This window comes from Oenanthe melanoleuca, chromosome 1A, assembly GCF_029582105.1.
Source record: "Oenanthe melanoleuca isolate GR-GAL-2019-014 chromosome 1A, OMel1.0, whole genome shotgun sequence".
Classification (NCBI taxonomy): domain Eukaryota; kingdom Metazoa; phylum Chordata; class Aves; order Passeriformes; family Muscicapidae; genus Oenanthe; species Oenanthe melanoleuca.
This window is the reverse complement of record NC_079334.1, coordinates 9,384,242-9,408,599: the sequence shown is the minus strand read 5'-3', so window position 1 is coordinate 9,408,599 and position 24,358 is coordinate 9,384,242. Positions and strand designations below refer to the sequence as shown.

At 40.8% G+C, this 24,358-nt stretch overlaps 1 protein-coding gene across 1 annotated transcript in view; it reads left to right on the top strand.

Moving 5' to 3' along the window:
- Positions 1 to 15,682: 15,682 nt before the first annotated feature.
- The window catches only part of VWF (von Willebrand factor), a 119,851-nt gene continuing 111,175 nt past the window's right edge, over positions 15,683 to 24,358 (top strand). Inside the window, exons 1-5 of the mRNA XM_056511678.1 lie at positions 15,683 to 15,816; positions 17,292 to 17,346; positions 17,873 to 18,031; positions 18,547 to 18,649; positions 18,740 to 18,948. Coding sequence (XP_056367653.1) covers positions 15,790 to 15,816; positions 17,292 to 17,346; positions 17,873 to 18,031; positions 18,547 to 18,649; positions 18,740 to 18,948 — 553 coding nt within the window. The 5' untranslated portion in view covers positions 15,683 to 15,789. The remainder of the gene's footprint in view (positions 15,817 to 17,291; positions 17,347 to 17,872; positions 18,032 to 18,546; positions 18,650 to 18,739; positions 18,949 to 24,358) is intronic.

Genomic DNA, 24,358 nt, shown 5'->3' with positions numbered 1-24,358 from the left:
TATTTCCTCTTCAGAAATCTTTTGAGATAGCTGAAGGTGTGCTTTTTCAGAACTAGACTAGGCATCCTTATTTTCTAAAAATATTTTAGCTGCATTAATAAAGCCTGTGAAAAATCCCTATGGAGGAAGGAGGGGTAGGCTCTTCAGATCATAGGGAGGATAAAGGTTTGAAATAAAATAGACCCAGACCTGGATAATCCAGACCTGAGGAAAAAAAAAATGTATATAGGAGCAGTAGACCTTTTAGAGAGTCTTGGGAAAAAGAGGAGTAGAATTTTTAACTCTTAGCTACCAAGTCCTCAAATGCCAGTAGGCAGAGGCAGACTGTGAGGTGTGTCTCAAAACTGGCATGTTGTGCCAGTCTGTTAATGGCTCCAAAACTTCAGACATGCCAAGTAATAAATCACCTTGCTAATAGAATACTGTGGTCCTGCTTGTCTGGGGGCTTTGTGTGGTTCCTTGTGAGGACATTGATATTAGACTTTGATTTATAGCAAGTCAGCTTGTTCCTGAAAATTGAAAATAACCTATTGTATATCTGAACCTGCACAAACCTGTAGGCAGAAAGAACCTCAGTTCTGCCTGTCTAGGTATGGTCTCTAATGTGACGTCTGGTTACTATTGAGCACGGATACAGATTTTGCATAAATATTGTGGATTTGTGATGTTTTAGTGATTTTGTTTTTACCTTCCATTACTTGCATAAACACTTGCTGCCGTGAAGGTAACCAGTGTTTGGTGTGACTCATCATAGAAACTTGAGGGAATTTTTGGCTGGAATTTCTAACCTGCCAGCTCTATATAAAGCCAGAAAGGGCTTCTTCTGTTCAGTCACAGAGATTAGTATTGACTTTAAGCTGTAGTGCTCAGATGCCCTCAAATCACAGGGCTTTGCTCTCTAATTAAAGATAAGGGTCTCTTAACAGTGCTCAGCAATGACTCAGGTGTGTGGATATTTGAATTTAAGTTTCTATACTTGGAATTGCTAACTTGAAGACTCTGCCAGCTATCTTTATTCAGAAGCAAATCACAGAAAATAATCTGAAAAGGGTGTTTGATTTTTCTTTAAGATTGCTCTTGTGGCTTTAGCAATCATAAAAGGTAGTGGAGAGACATGAATGGAAATAGATCAGAAACCAATCAAATGTGGCCTGAGTTGTAACAATATTGTGGCTCCACATTGAAATAAAGAGACCAGCAAAATTTTCCCTGCAGAATAGTGCCCTTTTACCTGGCATGGATATCCTGATGCCTGTCACACAGCAGGATTAGGCATATTCCCTGTGGGTATGGCTTGAGGTTGCAGTTTAGGGCATAGCAAGTGTCATTTCCTGGGCATTTTTCTTTCGATTCTTTGTATGGAAAGGGTGAGAGACATAGCATTTTTTTTTCCTTTGTAGCCTCAGCACCCTTCCTGCTCTAATTTCTCATCAGAGCTGCTGGTTTATCCCCTTTTTCTCTATAAAATTCTGTTCTCCCTGCTTTGCCCTCCTCTTAGCTAAAAAACAAACTTTGTATTTCCACAGCAGGGCTTGAATCGCTTCTTTAACTTTCTGGGTGGAGGAGGGAAGTCTTTTGAAAAGAATACGGGAACACTTTGTGCCAAGGGCTGGGTTCATAATTCAGCATTATCCTGGAGCACACTAGGGTAGTCAGCAAGTATGTGATATTGAAGATTTGCCAGATACCAGAGCTCTGGATGACTGGAATATATTCTTCAGAAGGCTGTGAGATCTGACTACACAGCTATTCTTTTCTAACCACAGAACTAACAAGTGTGTCAAAGCTGGGTTTTCCACTGCTCAGCTGCCACTTGGAAGCAAAACTTTTAGGAAAGTCCCACATCCTATTCGAGTAGATTAGAAACTCATATTTCAAAAAGTCTCCACATGTAATTTAAAGTTGTTAATTTTGACGTCTCAATATGTGTTGTTGAAATGCTCGATCCTACCAGGCTCAAGCCTGGGGTTGAATGATCTAAAAACAAAGCTAAAAACCCCACTGCAATGATGTGATATTTGTGATGGATATTATTAGTAGTTTTTTTACCATTTAACATGTTCTGATCCTTTCAAAGTCAGGGGCCATGGCCCTAAGTGAGAGGCAGCTCTTTGCCTTGCCTTGGCTGCTGTGACCTGGTGGGGAATGGAGAGAGGGAATTGTGCTTTCTGAGGATCTTCAAGCCCAGAGTGGGAGATTTTCCATTTCTTAGGTGTCCAGCTTGAGATACTAGGTCAGGAAACTGAGACTATTTCAATCTTCAGATGTTTATGAACGTAATTTCACAAAATACCTTCTGTATGGAACACCCTCACCCTGGTTTCTCCAAGGAATCTGTGGAAAATCTGCAGCTGAACTGAGGTGTCTGATTTTCTGGATAATTGTCTCATGTATTTAATAGATACAATAGGTATGTATAGTCTGCAAGGAAATACAGCTGTTTTGTTTGTTATGTTGTGAGTATGTCTTTTCTTTCTTTTCTCTTTCCTTTTATTCACGTCAATAGACCTGATCTTTACTTTGGGATAAAGGGGAGGAGAGGAATGTCATTCTCTCTGCAGATGATTTACTTTCTGTGTCTGGGGCTAAAGCAAATATTTCTTTTCTCCTATTATATTTCATTCCTAGGGTTGAATCCAGAAGTGACAGCCTTCCCATTAGTGTGATTTGTGGTTGGTTTGTTTTCATTTCAAGGGCTCCTCAGCACAGCTAGCAGCAGTCCTGTAGGTACTTTTCCACTGGATGCAAATCCAGGTGTGTTCTTATCATTTTAAAACCTCACAGTTAAAAATGCAGAGAAAAATGTTCCCCCAAACTAGCTAGAATTGTATTTGCACAGTTAGAATAATGTAACTTGCCTTCTCTTATCACACCAATCCTAGTATCGGTGTCGGATCAGTACCAAAAAGAAATCCAGGGAAATAAATTTAAAAGTTCAAAGACATTTTTATCTTAATACACCAGCATGAGATCTGGGATTATAGCAAATATAGTCATGCTTCAGAGCAACCTCACCCTGACATATCCTGGACTGGCAAAGTTAGTGCTGTCTAGTGAGCAAAGCCTCTGCTCAGAATCGGTATTAATAAACCTCAGATTTAATCTGGCCCTTGCTGGACTTGCTCTCATGATGTTGCAGGGGCAACATGCCTGTCAGGAAGGCAGTTTTCCTTGTATCTGAAGATGTGCCAAGATACTTCCCACAGCTAGACTGGTTCTGTGGCAGCAGGAACTGCAGATGGGTAACACCATACTTGGTAGGAAAAGTGAGGAGTCATGGAGAAAAGTCCTGGCACCTGGCAGGGGAGCCCTCAGAATTGTCTCTCCTCCCTCTGCCAGGGGACACATCTGGGTTGGAAAGCTTAGGGTGTTTGGGGCTGGGCTCCTCTTGCTCTGTCTTCTGCTCTTCTTTGGTAGAAATGGTTTATTAAGGTTAGAAATGACTGCTGGGCAGCCTCTCTAACACCAGCAAGAGAAGTTTAGATTTATTGCTGCTTCCCATTGAGCAGGATAGATTTAAACTATCCATCTCCCCAGAAAGCAATCTCTAACTCCACACTTCTTGCTTTTCAACACATGGCACCTTGTTAGGCCCTGGGTTTGGAGATTTAACACTGGGAAAAACTTACTGCTGCCCATCCTTACCTTTCTGTGAACAAGGTTTTTTGAAAATTGCTGTTTTGTACAGATGAGTGCATTTTTTGAAGGGAGTTTTTCTGGATACTTTCTTAACTCTGCTGACTGTTTTGGACTCTATTTGGCCTCCTGACAGTGGCTGTGTGGGGGACACAGTGCTTTGACTTTGTGCTCATTCTTTTCCTGTTTCTTGATCTGCTATGCTCCCTCTCCTCACTTAGTGCAACAGTTTATTTCCCACATGGGAAATCCTAGGATGTGTTAACTGGTTTAAATGGTCAGAGAGAGCAAGAATCATGGGCATTGGCTGGTCTGGGGATGAGACTTCTGAAAGATATGGTTGAGGACCATCATGTTTTATGCAATAGGTATATTCACTGTCCCAAAATGTTGAGACACAAATATATGAAATGATCTTTGTCAGTCACTGAGGTGGCCTTGGTAGATTCTTATCTGAGGGGCTCTTGGTGTGTTGATGAGGAGGGGGGAAACCAGCATGAACCTGTGGTGCTTAAAGTCTTCTCTGAAGTAATCCCAATGTTTGTTATTGAGGTGAAGCTGTATTTCATGCCATGGCACTGTATTTTTACTCCTTTCAGTGTACAAAGCTTTGTCTAGACTAGGATTTATGTCACTTGTATGATTAGCTCCTTGGTGACTGTAAACTCTAGCCTAGGTATGAATGTGTCTTTCATCACTTGCAAAGGCTTTACCTTCCCTCCATTCCACGGGATAAAACTTGACAGGTTCAGTGCGTGTGGCAGAGCTCAGTTTTGACTTCTTGTTTTGTTTTAGGGTTTTTTTTATTCCCCATGTGGTATGGTGCTGATGCTATTTGTAAGGCAGAGTTGTGGACCCACTTTAAGCACTGCACAAACTGAAAACAGCACCAAGGTGCCAGCTCCAAATCATTTGCAGTGTATAAAAAGCATGAAACAAAAATTCCTGTTAGACAGGAGGAGCACAGAAATTAGAGAACCAATACTGGCCATGTCCTTGGCAGTCTCTGCAGTCAAGCCACCATTCCAATCCTGTTTTGCCCTTTTTCTCTGATGAGGTGATGGTCTGAGCAGATCACCCTGCCATCACACATGTTAATCTTTGTCAGGATAAATGCTGTGAGCAGTATTTGCATTTTTTGATGCCGCTGAACTGCTCAGCTCTGGTACAATTCAGCAGTGACCAGATAAAACCAGACTGAGAACAGCTGTAAGCATTATTCTGTCCAGAACATCCATGTCAGATTTATCTTCCTGCATGGTTGAGTGGCATTTCTGAGGAAGTTCACAAGCCTTCCTTTGTCCTCACCACAGTCCTTCAAACAGCCTCCTTGTTCTCCTGGTGTTAATTGTTAAGCAAATTAATTGATGAGAAGGGACACTGTGGTACTGTTTGACAGGAGCTGTGGTTCCTGAGTTGGTCAGAGGCTTTCTAGCATGATCACTGGAAAATTCCAGATCTTCAGAAGGTACAATGTGACTGTGGAACCTTTGGTTCAGGTGTCCATCTGTCCCCTTGCCTGGTTCACTTATTTTTCAGCACACTGCTTGATTAGACTTCGAGGGATCTCAGGAGGCCTCCCAAAATGGATTAAAACTTTCTGGAAATGCAAAATTATCTAATTTCCTCCCCCTCTCCCAACTTAGCTTAGTTATCACCAGATTATGAAGTTTTACAGGTCCAATGGGAATTTCCAGTCTTTGCCCTTCTGTGCTTCTTCCCCTTTGATCAGGAGGCAGGACAGGAACTTTGCAAATCCCATGTTGGATTTTCCAGATGGAGCATTAAAAAAAAAAGTCTGTTTATATAAAAATAATTTTGGGAACAGTAGCAGAGTTAAATATCCCTCCTTTGTTTACAAATTACAGTCAGGGAAGAAAACCCAACCCTGGACTGGTTTGTAGTGAGGCAATGCTGGTAACTGCTAAGTGGGTACTCCAGTTTTACTTTGCTGGGAACAAGATTCCCTCTTCCCCCAAGGTTGCTGAGGGAGCACATAAACCCCCCTGATTTGGTCAAAAGTGGCTGAAGAATGAATACATATTAAAATATGTAGAGAAATAAAGTTTAAGCCAGGCTGAAAAAACAGACTTTAGGTGCATATCTTTAGGAAATTTTGAATTTTACTTTTCAGTGCTGTTAATTCTGGCCTGTCAGCCAGGAGCCAAGAGATTTGAAAGAATCTGGTCCCACAGGGAGAAGTTCAGCATGAATGTGAGTTCAGTGCCCCAGAACCACATTCAAGGCAGAGCCCTTCCATAGTTCAGTTGCACACAGAGCTTTGGACATAACAAAATGTCATATGAGATGTTTTCTCATCTCATGAGATGTTTGATGCTTAACAAAGATGGCAGCTGGTTGTTTTTAAGTCTCTGGATGGATTAAATCTGTGGTTTAGTGACTTTTGTAGTTTCCAATGCTAGTCTGATTCTTGCTGGTGCTAGTTACTGGAAATTTAGGCTCCAGTGCTCTTCAGCTTTTCCATGAGGAATGCTTTCTTTGCTTTGCCTTCTCTGAACAGCCCTTTTTGCTTTAACTCAAGGTACACATTCTATACTGCAATGCTACAAATAGCTGAAAGTGGTGTTAAAATATTTAAAGCTTAATTTACTTGCAAAGCCATTAGATTCCCAAGCCATGCTGAGCCCTGCTCAATGATCTGTGTAATTTTTAAGCTTAATTTTCTCTCTCAAGTCTTGTTTCTGTGGTCTTCCTGTGTTGCTTTGGTTTGGACAGTTTTTTGTCCTAAGTTTGTGCAGCACTTAACATAGTGGGACGCTGGGCTGTGGGTCTTGTAGGTACTCCTGGGGGTCTAAAATTGAGGTATTTTTATTTCCTCTTTATAAATAAAACTCTTTAATAAAAAATAATAAATAAAACTCATTTTCTTTCCTCTCTCTAAATAAGATGTAATGTGGAAGGTTTGAGATCTATGCAATTGGCTCCATGTTTTTGAGTCTGGAGGAATATCAGTGTGTGGTTATGAGAGCTAAGCTCCATGTTGTCTTTCAATGAACAAGATGTAACTGTGGTCTTGATTTAAAGAATTAAAAGGTATTGTTCTTTCTTTTTCTTTCTGTTTCCCCAAAGAAATGCCTATATTGCAATGTTTTATAATGGTTATAAAGGATTTTCAATGTTTTTTATTTATGGAGTTGTTCTATTTTTTCCACTATCCTGTATGGTGTAATTGATGGCTCTACATGTTAAAGAAGTAGTTTATTTGCAGAATCACAGGATAGTTAGGGCTGGAAGGGACCTAGAAGATCACCCAGTCCAACCCCCCTGCCAAGGCAGGGTCACCTGGAGCAGGTGACACAGGAACACATCCAGGTGAGTTTGGAATGCCTCCAGTGAGGAAGACTCCACACCCTCCATGGGCAGCTGTTCCAGTGCTCTGCCACCCCCAAGGTAAAGAAATTCTCCCTCATGCTGAGGTGAAACTTGTTTTAGTTTATGGCTTGCAGTTACAATTAAACTAGTGGCTGCTCATTACTTGTAAGTGAGGAAGAATATTCCCTGGAAGCAGTTTTGGCACTTCTGCTATCACTGTGGCAGCTGTAAAATTGTCTTTATGCAGAGAGTGTGGCACCTGCTCTAGCAGTGCCTACTGTGCATCTCTGCCTCCTGTCACCTGAGAGTGATGACATGACCTGGGATGTGATTCCTAAATCAGGGGAACAAGGAGAGGAAAAAATGGGAGTGATAAACAGAATGATGAAAGCATGGATGTCACAGCATGTTAATTAAACTGTCTGTATTAAAGAAAAATGAGTGAAGATGACTTCACTTTTGGAAACCTCTGCTGGTTATTTTCTGAAGGAAATTTGAGGGAAGATGATTTTCATGCCCAGTGTTGGAAGGTAGGATGGGAAAGAGCAGGGAAGGCACTGCTGCCACCATGGTAATCCACCAGAATACCAAGTCCCAAGGATGGATGCACTCTCCTTTCATCCTACCAGTTCCAGATTAAACCTGACTTTTGCCATGGTGTGTATTCTGTAAAATCTGCCTTAACCTTCCTGAGATCTCTCCATATCCATGTGTGACTCTGTCCTTCCAAAAAGCCTGGCAGATGCTGGGTATGATAGCTCAGGTGTGTAGGTGCCTTGGGACCCAAGGACTTCCAGACCTGTGTGGGTTTGAACCAGAAGGATGTGAACAGAAATAAAAAGCCAATAAAATACACAGATATATTCATGCTTGCAAATATCCTCAGGCAATATTCCTTTGAATACTGTGCATTTTTCTGCTAAACAAGAGAAGGAGAAAGGAATATGATCTGATTACTTCTGTTGGACAAAGAAAGAAACTGTTTTGGGTTTTCTGAACAATTTATGGCCATGATTTTGTTATTCAAACACACAAACAAGATCCTGTCTTTTTATTGTGCTTCTAAAGACAAAATCTTTGGCAATAGGCTCATAAAATAGTAAGCTCAAGGTATCTGTCAGCTTTGAGATGTTCAAAACCTAAATTTTTATTAGGATACAGTTTTGTACAGTTCTTGTCCCATTGTGAATGGAAAAAGATTGGACTACTGGATGCATATTCTTTTTTAAATAAAGTCAAACTGAGAGTGTATTTTAAATTTTTATTGCACTTTCTATAAAGTTCCATAATTTTCGGAACAGTCCAGTGGAGAAACACACACACACTCTCCATTACTTCCCTTCTGTGAGGGGTGAGTACTTGTCTCGTGGGCTGGGCACAAAGAGTTGTAGGGAATTAGGGTGATATCAAGCTGATTCCATGATCCTTGGTCCCTTCTAGCTCAGGATATTCTATGATTCCAGTCACTGTATTATCTGGTTTGTCAACTTGCTTGATGATGTTTTGAAATTGTAGAGTATTTGGTAAGTTTTGTCTTTTATTTGGATGTTAAACATGGGGATTGAAAATTCTCGTGAATGTCTCAGCTTTGTTTTTCATCTTGAAATCTCTGCTCTTCATATTTCTGGAGAAAAATCTTGTAAGTGCTAATCTTTGATGGTAGAAAAAAAAAAAATCAAAAGCCATAATAGAAAGCCAGTTAATACTCTAGATTTTCAGAGTCCTTATATTGTGGTTGATTCTTGTGATTGATATCTTGTGTTGGGATTTTAGGATATGTATTCTATACCAATACATGAGGAGAAAGCAGGAACTGGAGGAAAATTTCACCAAAGGCTTTTTGCCTTTGTTTTTTTTCCCCCACTCCTTGTGCTTATATTGCATGACTGCAGGAGGAAAAGGGTGGTGGTGGGGAATGTGCATAAGACAGAGATTTGTTGATCACATAATGGTGTCAATTGTTCCCAGCAGAGCAGTGAATGTTTCTGGGACTTAATTGTCCTCCACAATGAGTAACATGCTCTGTCTTGTACTGGGCTAAATCAGCCTTTCAGAGGGAGGAACACGTGATTTTTGTCTTAGCTTTTTCTTGGAGTTGGTTCTTCCTTGGTTCTTGGCATTCTGAAAACGAGTGAAATAGATTTTTGTATGGATGCAACTTCTTTCCTTTTCAAAAGTGATTAAGATAATGTTATAAATGTTTAAGGTAATGCAAGGAACTTCCATAGGCCAAATTTCAACCTTAAAGGGACCAAGATCATCCTTCCTGGTGAAGACTTTCAGAAACACCCTGTATTCAATGGGAACTGGCATCTCTGCAGTTCAGTGGAATTCATAGCAATTTATTCCCAAGTTTTTTCAACTGTTTTGTCTGCTTGATAGATTAGTATTTACATTATGCTGCTTGAAGGTGAATTTTGATGGGTTTATGGAAAACACAGTGTATAACAAACCTTACAAATCTTTAGTGAGATCACAACTGGCAAATTGTATTAGTACAATAATGCATGCATTGTGTGCCTGAAGGTGTTTAGGCACTTTTAAGATTTGACATACCATCATTTGGGTGAGCAGAAAACACACCAATGAGGGAGGGCTCATGGCATTCATTATATGTTGCCAAATGGTAATTTACGCTTCTGAGGTGTTTTGTTTCTGATTATTGGTAGTATCTATCTCTGCCTTATGCTATTTAAACTGCTGAAGTGGTAGGAGATGCTGGTGAAGGGAGCAAGGGATATGGATGATGCTGCATTCTAGGAATAGCAGCAGTGTTAAATATTTAAACCAGGTCCTAGCTCTGGTATCTGGAGTTAGAGATGAGGTATGAAAACAATACAAAATGGGAGAAATGCACTTTAGAGAGGCAACCTGGGAACTCAGTTCATTGGACTCAAGAAGGGGATGGTAAAGAATTGTCCTGAACTCATTGTCCAGGAAGGGACGTGGAGAAAGCATGGTAATAGAAATTCTTAAATTTCTATTAACATGCTGTCTGAAGCTTGGGCTTGAGCAGAAACCCAAGTTATAGTGAGTGTTTTTAGCATGGTGTGGCTTTAATTGTCAGAACAGTTTGCTAACAGTTGTGTTGAAATGTTAAACGAACCCCTGGCGCTGTTCTTGTTTGAAAAATAATTAATTTGGGACAAACCTACAGGGGTCAGCCTTGAACACAGAAGCTCCAGCTGGCTCCTGAGTTGGGCATTTTATAACAGTTGTGACCCTGGAAGGAAACCTGTACTCGTTCAGGAGCATCTCAGGAAGTCTGTCATTAGTAAACTTCTTAATTAGTAAATCTCCCAGGGCCCTAGACCAGCCCTGTGCATGAAGCAGAGGATGTTAATTAATTTATCCTTGCTTGCATGCTTGTGATGCAAATACACAGAGTATTGTTTCTGTTGAACTGCACAAAGGTGAAATTGCTTCTCAACAGCACGGGGCCTGTGTTTGCTCCCTTCTATAATAGCAAAGCCTCACTCTGCAAAAATAACCACTCAGGCTTTTTAATTCTCATCTGGCAAACTGTGGCTCTTGTTTCAGTTGCCATAACTGCTGAAATTCCAGGATTTATATGGATGATCAGTTGTGATTTAGGACTAGAATCACAGGTACTTATGAGATAGGTGATTCAAAACCAGAATTTTTGTTTTTGTTTTTGTTTTTTTTTTTTTTGGTTTTGTTTTGTAAGAACACACATGTGAGGAAGAAGGCTCCCCTCCTCTGTTTATTTTCACCTGTCTCCCCCCACTAAGAGGATACTTTTTGTCTTTTGGCCGTTCCTGTTTATTTTTCCTCCTTTCTCATATATTAATACTTTCCTGTCAGGACCAATTTCATTAGTGGATACATGCAGGTGTATATCTGCACATGCATGCATTCATGATGCTTGATTAAACCTCAGATTAAAAGTTAAAAGACCAGCTGAGGACACTTTTCATAGCTGAGATTTGGAGATCTCTCTGTGTATCTGAGGGTGACTGGTTCATTTGGTAATTAACTATTCTACTGAATCTGGAGAGTCACAAAGTGAATTGCTACTGCAACTGTTTTATAAACCTGAAGCCCAGGAGTGTTGGCTACTCATTAGTTACATGGTTTCAGCTAAAGACATTTCAGCAGCCCTGCATTTGGACAAATTTAATCCCAAAGGGAGGGATGAACTGCTTTTAAAGCTCGGAGTTGGAAAACTGACCGGGTGTCATGCTGCATGATACACGCTCTCATTTTCTCTTATTATATTAATGGAAAAACTCCTTTGCATTTTATGTTTTGTTTGTTGTTTTGTTTGTTTGTTTTTCTTCAGCAGCCTGATGGTGATTTGGTGGTGGTGGAGGAGTGGTTGGTGTCTGATGTCAGCGCTGATGTTAAATTATGATTATAAATTATAAATTAAGGATGCTGAAATGTTTTGCTCTTTCCAGAACAGGCTCCATGAATGGAAAACCTCCCACGGGGTAATTGTGAATAACGTGCACGTATTGGGTACCCTGCTAACAAGATCTTGTGCCTATAAATACACCCCATAAACCAATAAGACTATAGAATTTTAACTAGTGGGGAGAGGGGGGAATAGGAAAAACACGATTCCGGGGGTGGGGGAGGAAATCGTTGGATTGTCCCTTGGCTGGCTGGCTGTATGCAGGGAATTTCAGCCCGGGGTGGAGGTACAAGACACGAACAATAAAAGAGAGAGCAGTAAGGGCTGCCTCCAAGCCCTTCCAGGAGGAGACTGCTCTGCCCGAGGAGCACACGCCCTTCCCGGGAATGCCGAGTGGCTACAGCCGCGCAGGAGTCGATACCTCGCTTAGATAAGGGAGAAATTGCACACAGACCGGGTGAAAAATCATCTCCCTGCGCTACTGTTGAATTCTGGCGGCTGTTTATAATGTAATGCAAATTTGTGAGGCTTTGGGCTCTCAAGCCAGCACAGAGCAGTGCCACTGACTTCAGCAGAGCAGTACTGATTCAGCTGAATGATGAAAATGATGTCGTGCAGCTCTAGTATCCTTATTCCCTGGGCATGGAGTATCTCTTTTAAATGTTTTTCTTCTTGCCAGGGTTGAGATTAAAGGCACGAGAGACGGAATTTCGTGCTTGGACTCGGATATTTATTAATTCTTATCTATGTTACAAGGAGTGCTACAACATTTCTAGCTAATAAGCCAGAAATGGTGAGATGGTGATGTGTCTCGCTTGTTACAAGGTTCTTTTAAGGCTTAATTGCTCAATTAAGAGCTAACACCTAAATTATTTTTACTTTTGACCCCATGACAAACACCCGTGATCCTCAGTGCAGTATTTTCTATCCAATTAAAAACTGCCACCTAGCCCATGAAGAAGAAGGTGAAGAAAGAAAGAAACCTCTGCCCTAAAACCTCCATCTTACTTTTTACCTATTACTATATTCCAAACCCCCAAATTCTCCACCATGTGATATTACATACTTCTATTCAAACTACACACCAGTGATTCTAGTTCCATCACTGAATATTGGAAGCCTTCTCCAAGGTGAAAAACAGTTTTTCCTGGGGGTGAATGCCTGAGAGCACAGAAAGTTCAAAACTCCCAGTTTCCAGGGTTCCTACACACTACTAGCTGGCACCAGCAGAAAATGCTGTTGTGCAGCTCTAGCATCCTTATTCTCTGGGGGTGAAGGAGGGATATTTTGCTTTGATGCCGTGCTGCAGATTGCAGGGCTCGCAGGATGCACCTTGTCTCCTAAAAAACTCCAGGTGGGGATGCTGCCTGGCAGGTTTGGAGTTTGAAGAGCAGCACCAAGAGCCTTCCTCACCCTCTGCAGCCTGAGCTCCTTGTGGCTCCAATGATAACCCAGGGAAGGGCTGTGGAACTGGAAATCTGGAAATCCTTGTGAGCCTTGCTGCCAGGGGAGGAGTTAAATTGGTAAATTTGTATTAAATTAGTATTATCTTGAATAATGCCCTTCCCAGGCCAGGCAGGAGGGAGAATGAGTGTTCAAGTGTTTGCTTTGCCTTGTGAACTTCCCAGCCTGTGGAAGGATGTCCGGAGCCTTTCAGATGCCAAATGAGGATATTTAGTGCCTTCCATTCTCTCTGAGTGTGTCTGTCTTTAAACCATGGATCACTAACTATTCCAGGAAAAGGAGCTGAGCACTGATGACCCCCAAAATGCACTAAAGACCCTGCATTTCATAGGAAATAGAGCTTATAGAGCTTTAGCCTCGCCCTTTTTTTCCCCCTTTTTTTATTTTTTTAATTTTTTTTTTTCCTGGTCTTTTATTCCCCCCCTCCCTTTTCTAGCTTTCTGATTTTGTTTTGTTCCACTACCGCCCAGTACACTCCTGGCTTTGGGATTTTTTTTTTCCTCCTTTCCTAGTTTTGTGGGGTACTTTTTTGCCCCTTTCCTAGTTTTTTTTTTTTTTCTTTTTTCTTTTTTTTCCCCTTTCCTGGTTCTTTTTGCATTGTTTCACTGTTGCATCTGTAATGGGAAAGTTAATTTGCATCTCACTTGAGGAAAAACACTGAAACATATCTTCTTGCAGACTGGGATAGGATAAAGAAAGCTGTCTAGTTTATTTTAATTGTGTGTTTTTTCTTGGTTTGTTTTTGTTGGTTTGTTTTTTTGGGTTTTTTTTTTTTTTTTTTTGACTCACAAGTACGATTCTGGTGGCTAGCAGCAGTCGCTTAGGAGAAGTATGAAGTGAAATGTAGCATTAAAGGATGGGATTTCTGCTTCTAATACACAGCAGGGTAAAGACTTTCTAAGCCAAAAGCTGTCTCTGATTCATTTATTGATCCCTGAGATCTGATCCCTGTGAGGCAGGGGCCCTTCATTAATTTGTCAGACTCCTTTTTGACGCAGTGACCAGTGCTGAGACCTTCCAGTTATGTGTTTTAAAGGCAGCCAACCCCCCGAGGATTTCATTGCTTGCTCCCAGCCTTTACCCTGGGAGAAGAGGAGAAGCACTGATTTCCTACCTTCTCTACTACTTGTGATAGGACACACAAGGACCTTCTATAATCTCTCTGAGTTTCCAAGACTGGAAATTTCCTCTGCTCACAGAAAAGTTGCTTCCTACCTCTGATCGTAATTTTATCTTTTCCTTTTCTGTCCTTTCCTACATTTGATTTTTTTTTTTTTTAATTTTTTTTTTTTTTTTGTGTGTGGCATCTGAGGATGTGGCATTTGATGTTTCTGTTTGCTCCAGATGCCAGGAATACTTTGTTTAGATTGCATAAAACCAATCAGTGCAGTTTCCTGCAGAAATTAAGTGATCCTAATGCAAACAGGCTTTGTACAGGATAGAGTCCTTCAATTCAAACATACTTATAGCAGGGTCAGGACTTGTTGCATGCAACCTGGTATTTGAACAGAGCAATGAAAAACAGTATTATGAATAATTTTTCTGAGAAGTCCTTCCTGTACTGTTTCCAAGAATGGACTATAGATTTATTTTTTTTGCAAGATTTCATAGCTGTTTGTGTGTTTTCTCCTGTATCTCAAGTGTACTGTTCAGAAAATTACATGTCAGAACTGCCCAACCATTGCTAAGCTTTGTGTAGGAACAATGTACAATATAAATCAATAAATGTACTCTTTAATTAACATTTCCTTATTTTTGGGGAGAGAAAAAAAGACAGGATGAAAAAAGTCTTTTCTTTATATGTCTATCTCAATTAATTTTGTTTATGTTCCCCAAGATTGCTAACATGCTTAAGAAGTGTCACAATGTCTGGCTTATCTGAACCAGCACTGTTCTTATTTTTAAGGAATTTTTCCAGGTGTTCTCACTTTACCTTCCTTATGTGACAAAAAACAAAGTGCCAATCAAAGCCCTGCTGGATTTAGATTTGCCAAATGAAGTGACTTATTTGGGGCTCAAGAAGTGAAAGGATTAGAACTGATAAGATGACAAGAGACCATGGTGATAGAAAAATCTAAGTCCCCCTATCCTGAGTAGTGCTGGCATTCCCATGAGGAAAGGTTTGGGGAACATCTCTCTGGGATCACTCATGTTCAGGTTCTCAGGGCTAGGAAGGACCTGCTGAGATGTGGCAGCTGGATCCAAGAGGAGAGAACAATTCCCACTCAGTGCAATGTGTTGCCTCCTAAGGCCTTTATTAATCCTGGTAATTATTGAAAATATGAGGAATGGGACACGGACAGTCAAGTAAGACTTGACAAACTCTGTTTTTTGTGTGTTCAGTGCTGTACACGACCATAAATTTGGTGCCCACCCTGCAAACAAGTCAGAGCAGGATTAACTTGTTACCATGTGTTGTTCCAAAGGAACATTTCAAGGATCAAATGCGTTGCTCTGATAGAAGGTGGCAAAATTCAAGCATGTTTGCACCTAGAGAATAAACCCAGGGCATTACCAGCTCTGAATTTTTCTTTCTGCTTTAAGGCAGTTGTTTGGGAAAAAAGGCTTAATGGTTCTGTGGCCTTTGAGGTGTGGAGCATCCTACTATTCCTTTTGAATAACATTCTGTCAAATAAATATGCTGCCTGTTGGCTCAGCCAGTGAGATTTGTCACACATACACATGTGAAATGTATTTCAAAGACTTTATCTGTCAGTTTTTAAAACTATTTCCCCTCATTGTACCTTCCTGGCAATTAAGAGTGCCTGATTTCCACGATAGCAATTTAATCTATTGTCTTGAGAATCGGGCGGATGTGACGTCCGCATTTTTATCTTTCCTCTTAAATGGACAAGAGTTCCTGGCTTGTACAAAAACAAGAGATTTCAGACCAAAGCCATTCCAGTCTTGACTTCTGAAGCACCAGGGGAACAATGATGTTTTAGGCTAGAGGTGGAAACTGGAGGAGTTTCTTGCTCATGTGCAAGAGGAGTCTCACACAGAAGGTACATTTGTTTCTAATTAAGCCAGTGATAAAACCGTAGAGGGTTTTATACTGGCAGATCTTACTGGTTTGTATTCTGATTTGTTAGTGGCACCTGCTCTATTAGAACTGGGGGAAACTCCATCTGCAGCTCAGAACAGAGTGGGAGGTGGAAGGGGACTAATGGGAAGGGATTTACACCTTGCCTTTTTTCTCTGCCTGCTTTGTGAAACAAAAGGGTTAACAAAGAGCAGCAGTTTCTGGTTTATCACAATAACACTGTGCATGCACCAAAAATACAGTATCAAGTGTGCAATCTGAGAATAATAATAATTTCTTCACCATTCTTTGCAGTGCCATTCCCATGCAGTTGCCTCTTCTGAGCTATCTTGCAGCCTTCTGTCAGTTTGGGATTTGCAGCATTATATTAGACTGAATTCTAGAATAGATCTTTCTTTTCCTGTCTTGTGTAAATAAGTCAAACTCAGTGTTTTTGTAGTTGTGAGTTGGACCTACATAACTAACAGCAATAAGAAGTGTGTGTCTATACCTGAAATTCTCAATTTGTCTTTGCAACATGCATTCTAGTCTTTAATTAGAGGGTTCCTTTAGAAAAAGGTGTGTCTGGTCTTCTGGAATTAATATATTAACTTTGGTGTATTTAAGCATCTATAGTTGCTGTTATGATCACTGCAAGTAGTTCCCTTAGATGGAGCTCCCTGCAGCTTTCAGCCTTAACTGTTGATGTTTTGCCACAGAACCATGTAGTTCATCTGCATGACCTTCCTATCCCATTATTAATTATTTTTAAAGGCCTGGTCGTCCTGGGGGTAGTTTACAGACATATGGAAACAAAGGCTGTTGAAAGGAGGAGGCAATGCTAAAACTGATTTTGTTGAATGAAAATTTTCATCCTGGGTCTCTAATCTCTGCACAATTTCCTCCTTTTGCTTCTTGCCCCCTGTTTCAAGCACATTATCTCTAAAATCTGTGGATGATGCCAAGCAAACCTGCTGGCTGGTGCAAAATGTGTATATTCTTTCTTTCCCTGTTGTGGATGGCAGGTGCAAATCTTGTGCTGCAGAAGTGACTTCTACTGGAGCCAGCTTGGATGAGCCAGTCTGAGGTGCTTCTTCACATCAGGCTGGCTGAGAAATAATGCTGAGCATTGAAAGGCTTTGTGTGCAGGGTGCTAACTGAGGGGAATTGGGATGTGTGTCTGTGTTGGGTTGCATTTCCCGTGGAGGTAGCTAACCTCCCTGCCATGAGTAGTGAAAATGGGGGCAAAGGATATTGAATAACTCTCCTAGATTACCAAGCCTAAAGCAGGATGGAATTACCATGGCTGTCTGCATGGAATATGGCTTTCTGAAATTTTGCAGAACTTCAATAATAATTTTCTTTATAAAGAGTGGATAGAAAGCGATGAGGAGTTGTGAAACAGACTGTCTCTCAAACTAATACTATTCTAAACTGCCACTTTTTGGTTTCTAACAGATGCTCCTCTTGACAGTGCTGCAAACAAACCTACTGCTGGCCACTGTAATCACAGGTAAGAAAACAGGTTTGGACTAGAATATATTTTCACTATTTTTTTTGTGAGATATGATCCCCCCTTCCCTTTTTGTATTGACTCAGGGATTATTCTCACCATGCTGAAGGCATCAATAAAGTAATTTCTTTTGTCTTTTTACCTTGAAACAGGCACTGTGTTGAATCCAAATGCTCCCTGAAGTCAGGGCTGTTTGACTGAACAAGATATGGGGCTTTCCTAGTGCTCTGTAGGCTTTAGTGGGGGTTGCAGGCAGGTACAAATGAACACATGGCATTCCTTGAAGGATCAGGACTTAAATTACCCGTGCAAAGTTTGGGCTGGTGGAAATAAAGCAAAAAAAGGCATTTCAATAATGCATATAATACTAATAAAAAAAGCTGCGTTCCTGTGGACTGCCATGCCAGGCTTACAGTCTGCCTAGAAGCTACCAGGACATCAGTGGGGATAAATTCCAGCAGAGAAATTCCTGAACTGCAAAATGATTGCTTTAAATTGCAAGTTAATGTTGTGTTTTGATACCCAGGGTTATCAGGTGCTTCACTTCAGGAGTCATCAGTTGCCCGTTGCAGCCTTTTTGGGAATGATCACATCAAAACATTTGATGGTTCTCTGTATGATTTTGCTGGGGACTGCAGCTACCTTCTTGCTGGGGACTGTCACAAGCACTCCTTCACACTCTTAGGTGAGTCTGAGCTGGGTTTCATCACTGGAAAAAAAAAAAAAAAAGACAAAGAGTTCCCCTTTGTCAGATAGGATGGACCACTGCATTAAAAGGGTCTTGGTTGGGATGGTTGGTTTTTTTTTTTTTTTTTTTTTTGCTGTTTTTATGTGGTTTTTTTTTAATTTTTCAAGGTGATGTGGCTGAGTTAACACTGCGTTGAGGAATAAGGACTATACAACTCTTTAGAATAAATTTTATCTATTTTATTCTAAACCACAGCAGTAAGAAAAAATCCCATCCTCTCGGACAGAAGGTTTTGGAATTAGCATAGGCCTCTGTGGAGTTATTCTTGGGCATAGAAGTGATGATATATGTACTAAAACTGTGACTTTCATACCAACTGCTATGGTAAATGTTTTTATATTCACTAATAACTCTTCTGTGGTGGTCATAGTTTAAAATAAGTTTTTACTGAGTACAAATTGTCCTCCTGAGTCCAAGAACTAAGAGTATTTGGTTGTGTCTCATCTCCTCAGGTGATTACCAGGATGGGAACAAAGTTGGTTTCTCTGTGTATCTCGGAGAATATTTCAGTCTTCACCTCTCTTTAGATGGAGTTGTGATGCAAGAAGACAAAAGGTACCTGTAGAAACTATTATTCTAGCAGAAAACAACCTGATGGGTTTTGTGTGTCACATGCTGAGAATTTCCTGGTTTTTTTCTCCACAGGGTTTCCATACCTTTTGCATCCAATGGTATATTTATAGAGAAGGAGGCAGGTTATTATAAAATATCCAGCGATGAGCACGGCTTTGTGGTGAAGGTTGATGCCAGTGGAAACATTCAGATACTCCTTCAAGAAAAGCACTATAATAAGACCTGTGGGTTGTGTGGCAATTTTAATAAATTCCTTGAGGATGACTTCAGAACTCGGGAAGGTAAGGTTACCACTAACTGATTGTATTCTAATGGATGCTCTGCACGCTTTTCCTGCTGGGTGATTCAACAAAGATGTTGCTGATCCAGCAAAATGTTTCTACAGAACCTGTCAGGTGCCTCAGCTTGGTGTGCTGAAAAGCTGTCTAAGTCCTTTCACCTTCCTTTCTCCTGAAAGGAAATGGCTGTCACATCTCATTCATGAGGAAAGCCCAGGCATCTGAATGTAGCATGTTTAGAAACCTGGAAAATTTTAAATGCAGAGATAAAGCTACAGTGGGGAGACTGGCTGAAAGAAGACCCAGCAGAAAAGATGTGTCAAATACCCATTGATTCAACTCCTAAATTTTCATGAATTACCCAAGAGGTAGTAAGAATAGATACTGTTGCAACAGCAGAAGATGAAATTCCTGCTGCTTGCAGGTTTGGTGTGGGATGCTGTTCCATAAAGGGGTTACCTTTTAATGACATTTCCTGACTGTAAGGGCTGTGGAATTGGGGGTGCACCTTTTATCACACCAATTCCTACTGAGAACAAGAGGCAAGACTGCTTTTGCTGCTCAGTACACCTTTGTGTAAAGAGTTTCTGAGACTTTAAAGGATTGGTCTTGATTTGTGGTATTGCAGAGTGTCTTTTAATTCTGAGCACTTACCTGAAGAGGTTTGAACTTCGGTAATACATTAATGTGTTAGATTGATAATATGAAGTGTGCATGAAAAATAAATTATTCAGAAGATAGAAAGGGAGGCAAAGCAGCTTGGAAAGGAGCCTGGCAGTGCTCCAGAGATATGTCCTACTGGCACTCAGGATACATAAGCATAGCTTCAGTGTACAGAAAAAAAAAAGAGATCTCATGGTATGTTAAAATGATTAATCAGTCCTTCAGCAATGTAAACAATAAGAAACAAACACTGGTCACAGAACTGCTTGCTAGGGCTTGGATCCCTTGATGTCTGAATGAGATGAGATAGGAAGTTTATGGCTTTTTCTTGAGACAGTAAGTAGTAGTAAGGCTCTTAGAAAAAGCAGGAGCAAAAAAGGAGACTGTAATGCCTTGGATTGGTCAAAGGTAAAAAAGGCCCCTCTGCTGCTCGTGTTTAAGTGTGTTTCATGCTGCATTTGTTTTACATGCTGGAGGCTGTATCTTCCCTCATAAAAAAAGCAGTCCGTTCACAGACACGGATTTTTGGAATGCAATGAAGTCCATGACATGGTCTCTGCTTGGAGGAGCTGTAAAATAATAGAGATGTGACAGAGAAAATGTGTTCTCTGTGTCTCTTACAGAAGTCACGGATTTCCTCATGTTTATTCACCTGTGTGGATACACAGATCTGTGATCTTAGCCTGAAGAATAGAACTGTGTGTCAGCAATTCTGCCAGTTTTTCCAGTGATACAAAAGACCTTTCATTTAAACTAATTTAGAAGGAATTAGACTGAATTATGCTTGAATTTGTTGTATCAGTGAGGGATGTCACTACACCCACGCACTGTTTGTCTCCTTGGCAGCTCTGCTGGTTCACTGGAGCATTTCTTAACTTGCTCCAAGTAAATCAGTTATGGAGTAATTCAGATCACTTTTTTGTTTGTTTTTTAATATACTGTTGAATCTAGCTTCCTGGTGAGGGGCAACACAAACAGCTGGGAGAGGTAATATTCTTTAAAAAGAAAAAGTAGGCAGCCTCTTGGAAGCCTGTGAAGCATTTTACCCTTTTATTTTCACTAAAGTTTTTATTTGTTCTTCTTTCAGGCTGATTAGATCTCCTGAAGGTCAGCCCATCCCAGGATGTGAGCTTGGTATAAGGACTTTGTGATCAGAGGGCAGTGAAGGGTTACCTTAAGGTTGCCAGCAGACTGAACTGTCCTGTTGGTGTGTCCATTGCTTCCTGTTAAAAACTGGAATTTATCAGATTGGGGCCTCAGTTCTAGTAAATCAGATTTCTGGGATAGATTTGTATTGATAAGAGATATGTAAAGATCTTTGAGCTTCAGAATAACATGCAGTGGAAACAAATCAAAATATTATTTTTCTGTATTTTAGGGAAAGAAATTATTGGGGTTTAATAACACAGTCTGCTTTCTTTCCTCAAGGAAGTAGAGTAGGATATAGAACTTCATTGATTATATTTGGATTGTTTTTAGGGTAGTGGTGAAAGAAGAGAGAAAGCACCTGCTCTGTGAGTGGATATTACCACTTACAGTGGGTAAATAAAGGAGGCTTGAGCAGAAAGGTGTTTAAAACTTAATGAGCACTGCAATTGCTTTTCTTTTCTCTTAATATATTTATACTCCTGTTCTATAATCTATTTTCTGTAATCTATTCAAACATGCTGTTGTCATGATGCCCTTATGACTCGTCATTGTGGTTTTTTTAATGTGGAAATGGAGAACTGATGAGAATCTGATGAGAGAATAGCACACATTGTTTGTGTCCACTTTGGATGCTCAGCTATTGAGGTGCTGGAGCTCTGAACCATGTGAATAAAATTGATACCCTGGTAAATTAACACTGGTGAGACTGAGCCTTGAAGGCCATAGGTGTTAGTTCTTGAAGTCCCCAAAAAAAACCTCTACAGTAGGTTTTGGGGTTCACAGAATATCCTGAGTTGAAAGGGGGGACACACAAGGATCAGCACAGGACACCTCAACACTCCCATGTTGTCCAAATACTCCTTGAGCTCTGGCAGCCTTGGGGCTGTGATAATTTCCCTGGGGAGCCTGTTCAGTGCCCCACCACCCTCTGGGGGAAGAAGCTTTTCCCAAAGCTGCAGACACACTGTCCTTCAGACAGGCTGGGGTGCTGAGTCACTGCCATTGACATGGTTCCTACAATAGCTCATCCTGTGGAAAAGTGCTCATGTCCTGTCCAGACTGACAAACAACATTGATTTTATTCTATGAGCTTGCTTGTTTATTGGATATGGAAGCAAAACCAAGCCAAACCTTGAGAGTTCGTTCTCATACTTCAATCATTACTAAAATATAAAAAGAAGTGTCTTGAAAGCTATCTAGGGTTTTTGTTTAGTCTTTTGTCTGCTTGTTTTTCTCCTAGACCCTAATGAAGCATTTCCCCTCTGTTTTTGTTGCCAGATAAGGTCTGGTCCTTCATGGCCATTCTGTGAAGGCTTCTGAGACTTGCCAGTTGAACAGTCTCTGCTTTCTGACCTCAGCATGCACTTCTAGCTGCTTGCCAGACTTGGCTTGTATCAGAAACATGAAGCTGGGTTCTTTCTAGATGCTCAGATACCTATTTGGCCACCTTCAGCCTACAGCTGTGACCCTTCTGACCATTGTCATGAGCATTTTACCACTGAGGATTGAGAGCACAGGCCAGAGGAGATGACTTACATAGCATGGCAGGGGAAAGCTGACACAGCACAGGCAATTTGTTCCTGGAAGCTCCTCAGGATGTGCACACAGGAGCAAGCTGGTGAATCCTTTTAGCCCTGCAGCATGTGAGTGGTCTCAGGGAATGTTCTTTCCCTGCAGAAATGGTGAGGAAATTCCTCCCCAGTGAGTGAGGCACACCAACTTGTCAACTAAACCAGGGCACTAAGTGCCACATCCAACCATTTCTGGTATTGCTGTGATGGGTGCTTGGATGTCTAGCTCATCCTTGAAGTCTTCAAATCCCACACAGGGATGCCACTCCATCATTTTGTTATTTGTTCATGCCAAACACACTTAGTACAGTGGGAGGAAAAAAAAATCCCAGCCCAAATTAATCCAGCATCCCATTATGTTCTTCTTGGCACTGGCAGGAAGCAGGTTTCTGGGAATCTGGTATCCAAATTACAAAGATGTTTATGATAAAACAATACCCGTGGAGACTGTGGGTAAAGTCTGCTCCAGCTGCAAGCAACATCCTCCAGCTCTAAGCTCCTGAAATTCAGACTATATGATGAATATATATATTCACAGGAGAGTCAGTAAAGGTAAACACATAGAAGCAGGCAGTATCTTCAGGGAACAATCTGATATTTCAGGTAATGATTTAATTTCAGAAGTAGTGTAGATATGTATGACTGAATGTGTGACTTCTCAGTATGTGGTACCTGGCACTAGAAGCTTTTAAAGCACATTCCAAACTCACAGTGATAGTACTGCAGTTAATAAATATTTTATTTGTTTGCCTAAGAAAGTAAACACAAGTTTAGGTCATTCTGAAATACAAATTTCTTGGCATTTTAAATGATATCAGTAATTTGATTTTAGGCAAGTTGAATGCTTGTGTTTAGGCTGAGTCAGTAATCCCATTTTCTTGCATTTTCAATTAGAAGTAAAGGGAATAGATTCCTAAGGGAATTACAAGTGGTACAGGTGACAATGACTTGTGTTGAGACTGTCTTTGTTTTAGGGCATTCATCTGAGATGCCAGAAACCTGCATTCCTAACCCCTGTGCTTTATTCAGGGTCTGGCATTGAAGTTAGACATTTCTTTTGTGAGGGGTGTGGCTGCATCACTAGGTTGTAGAGTTTGGAGATGGCTCTTTCCCACTCCTGTTCAATATTATTGATTTTATATTCATTGAGTTGGAGAAGGCAGGAAAAATTTTAAAGCCCATGACTTTATTTTGTATCATTAATTTGATCCAAACTATGGATCAATTTTTGGGCAGCCTTACCAATAGTTTTGTTTGTCTGGAATAATGTAAAACTGTATTAAAAAAAGCTCCCAAAACAACAAATAGAAAGCCACCCTCACAAAAAAAAACCAAAAAAAACAAAAAACAAAAAACCAAAACAAGCAAACAAAACCAAACAAACAAAAAAAAGACCCCAAAAAACAAAACAAAACAAAAAAAACCCAAAACCCTCACTGCTTGATAAATAACCAATATGTGAAAGTGGGTTATTTACTGAGACTCTATTTACCAGTTAGGACTCACAGGACTGTAGTGTCTTGACCAAATTCTTGCATTTATTTTATAGATGAGTTAACAGAGCCTGGGAGAGTTATCTGATGGGCCTGTGGCCATGTGGAAAATCTGCAGGAGGTCCATGGAGGGAGGTCAGGGTTCTTGCTTCCCACTCAGTGCCTGGAGCACGAGGGAATAATTCCTTTGCTTTGCCTGACCATCAGTGTCAAAGTAAACAAGCTGGTGCCAGTTTCAGATTTCAGAAGGAACTGGTGGTTGGAGCCTCAGATAATCACTGTGAGCAAGGATTTTGCTGTGAAGAGTGGCCATCCACAATCTGAACATCTTTCTGAAGGGAGAGAGATGTGGGTCAGCAATTGGAGCACTAAAGGCATAGTCCAGCAGGACCCTGCCTGCTGCTCAGGTGGGGTGGAAGTGGCCCTCTCCTCAAAGATCTCTGCAAGATCACAGGTGTTGTGATGTTTTTGGGATGTCAGGAGCAGGTGGGGTTTGTGTTGTCCTTTAATATCTGCCTCCTGAACCCATCTTGCATG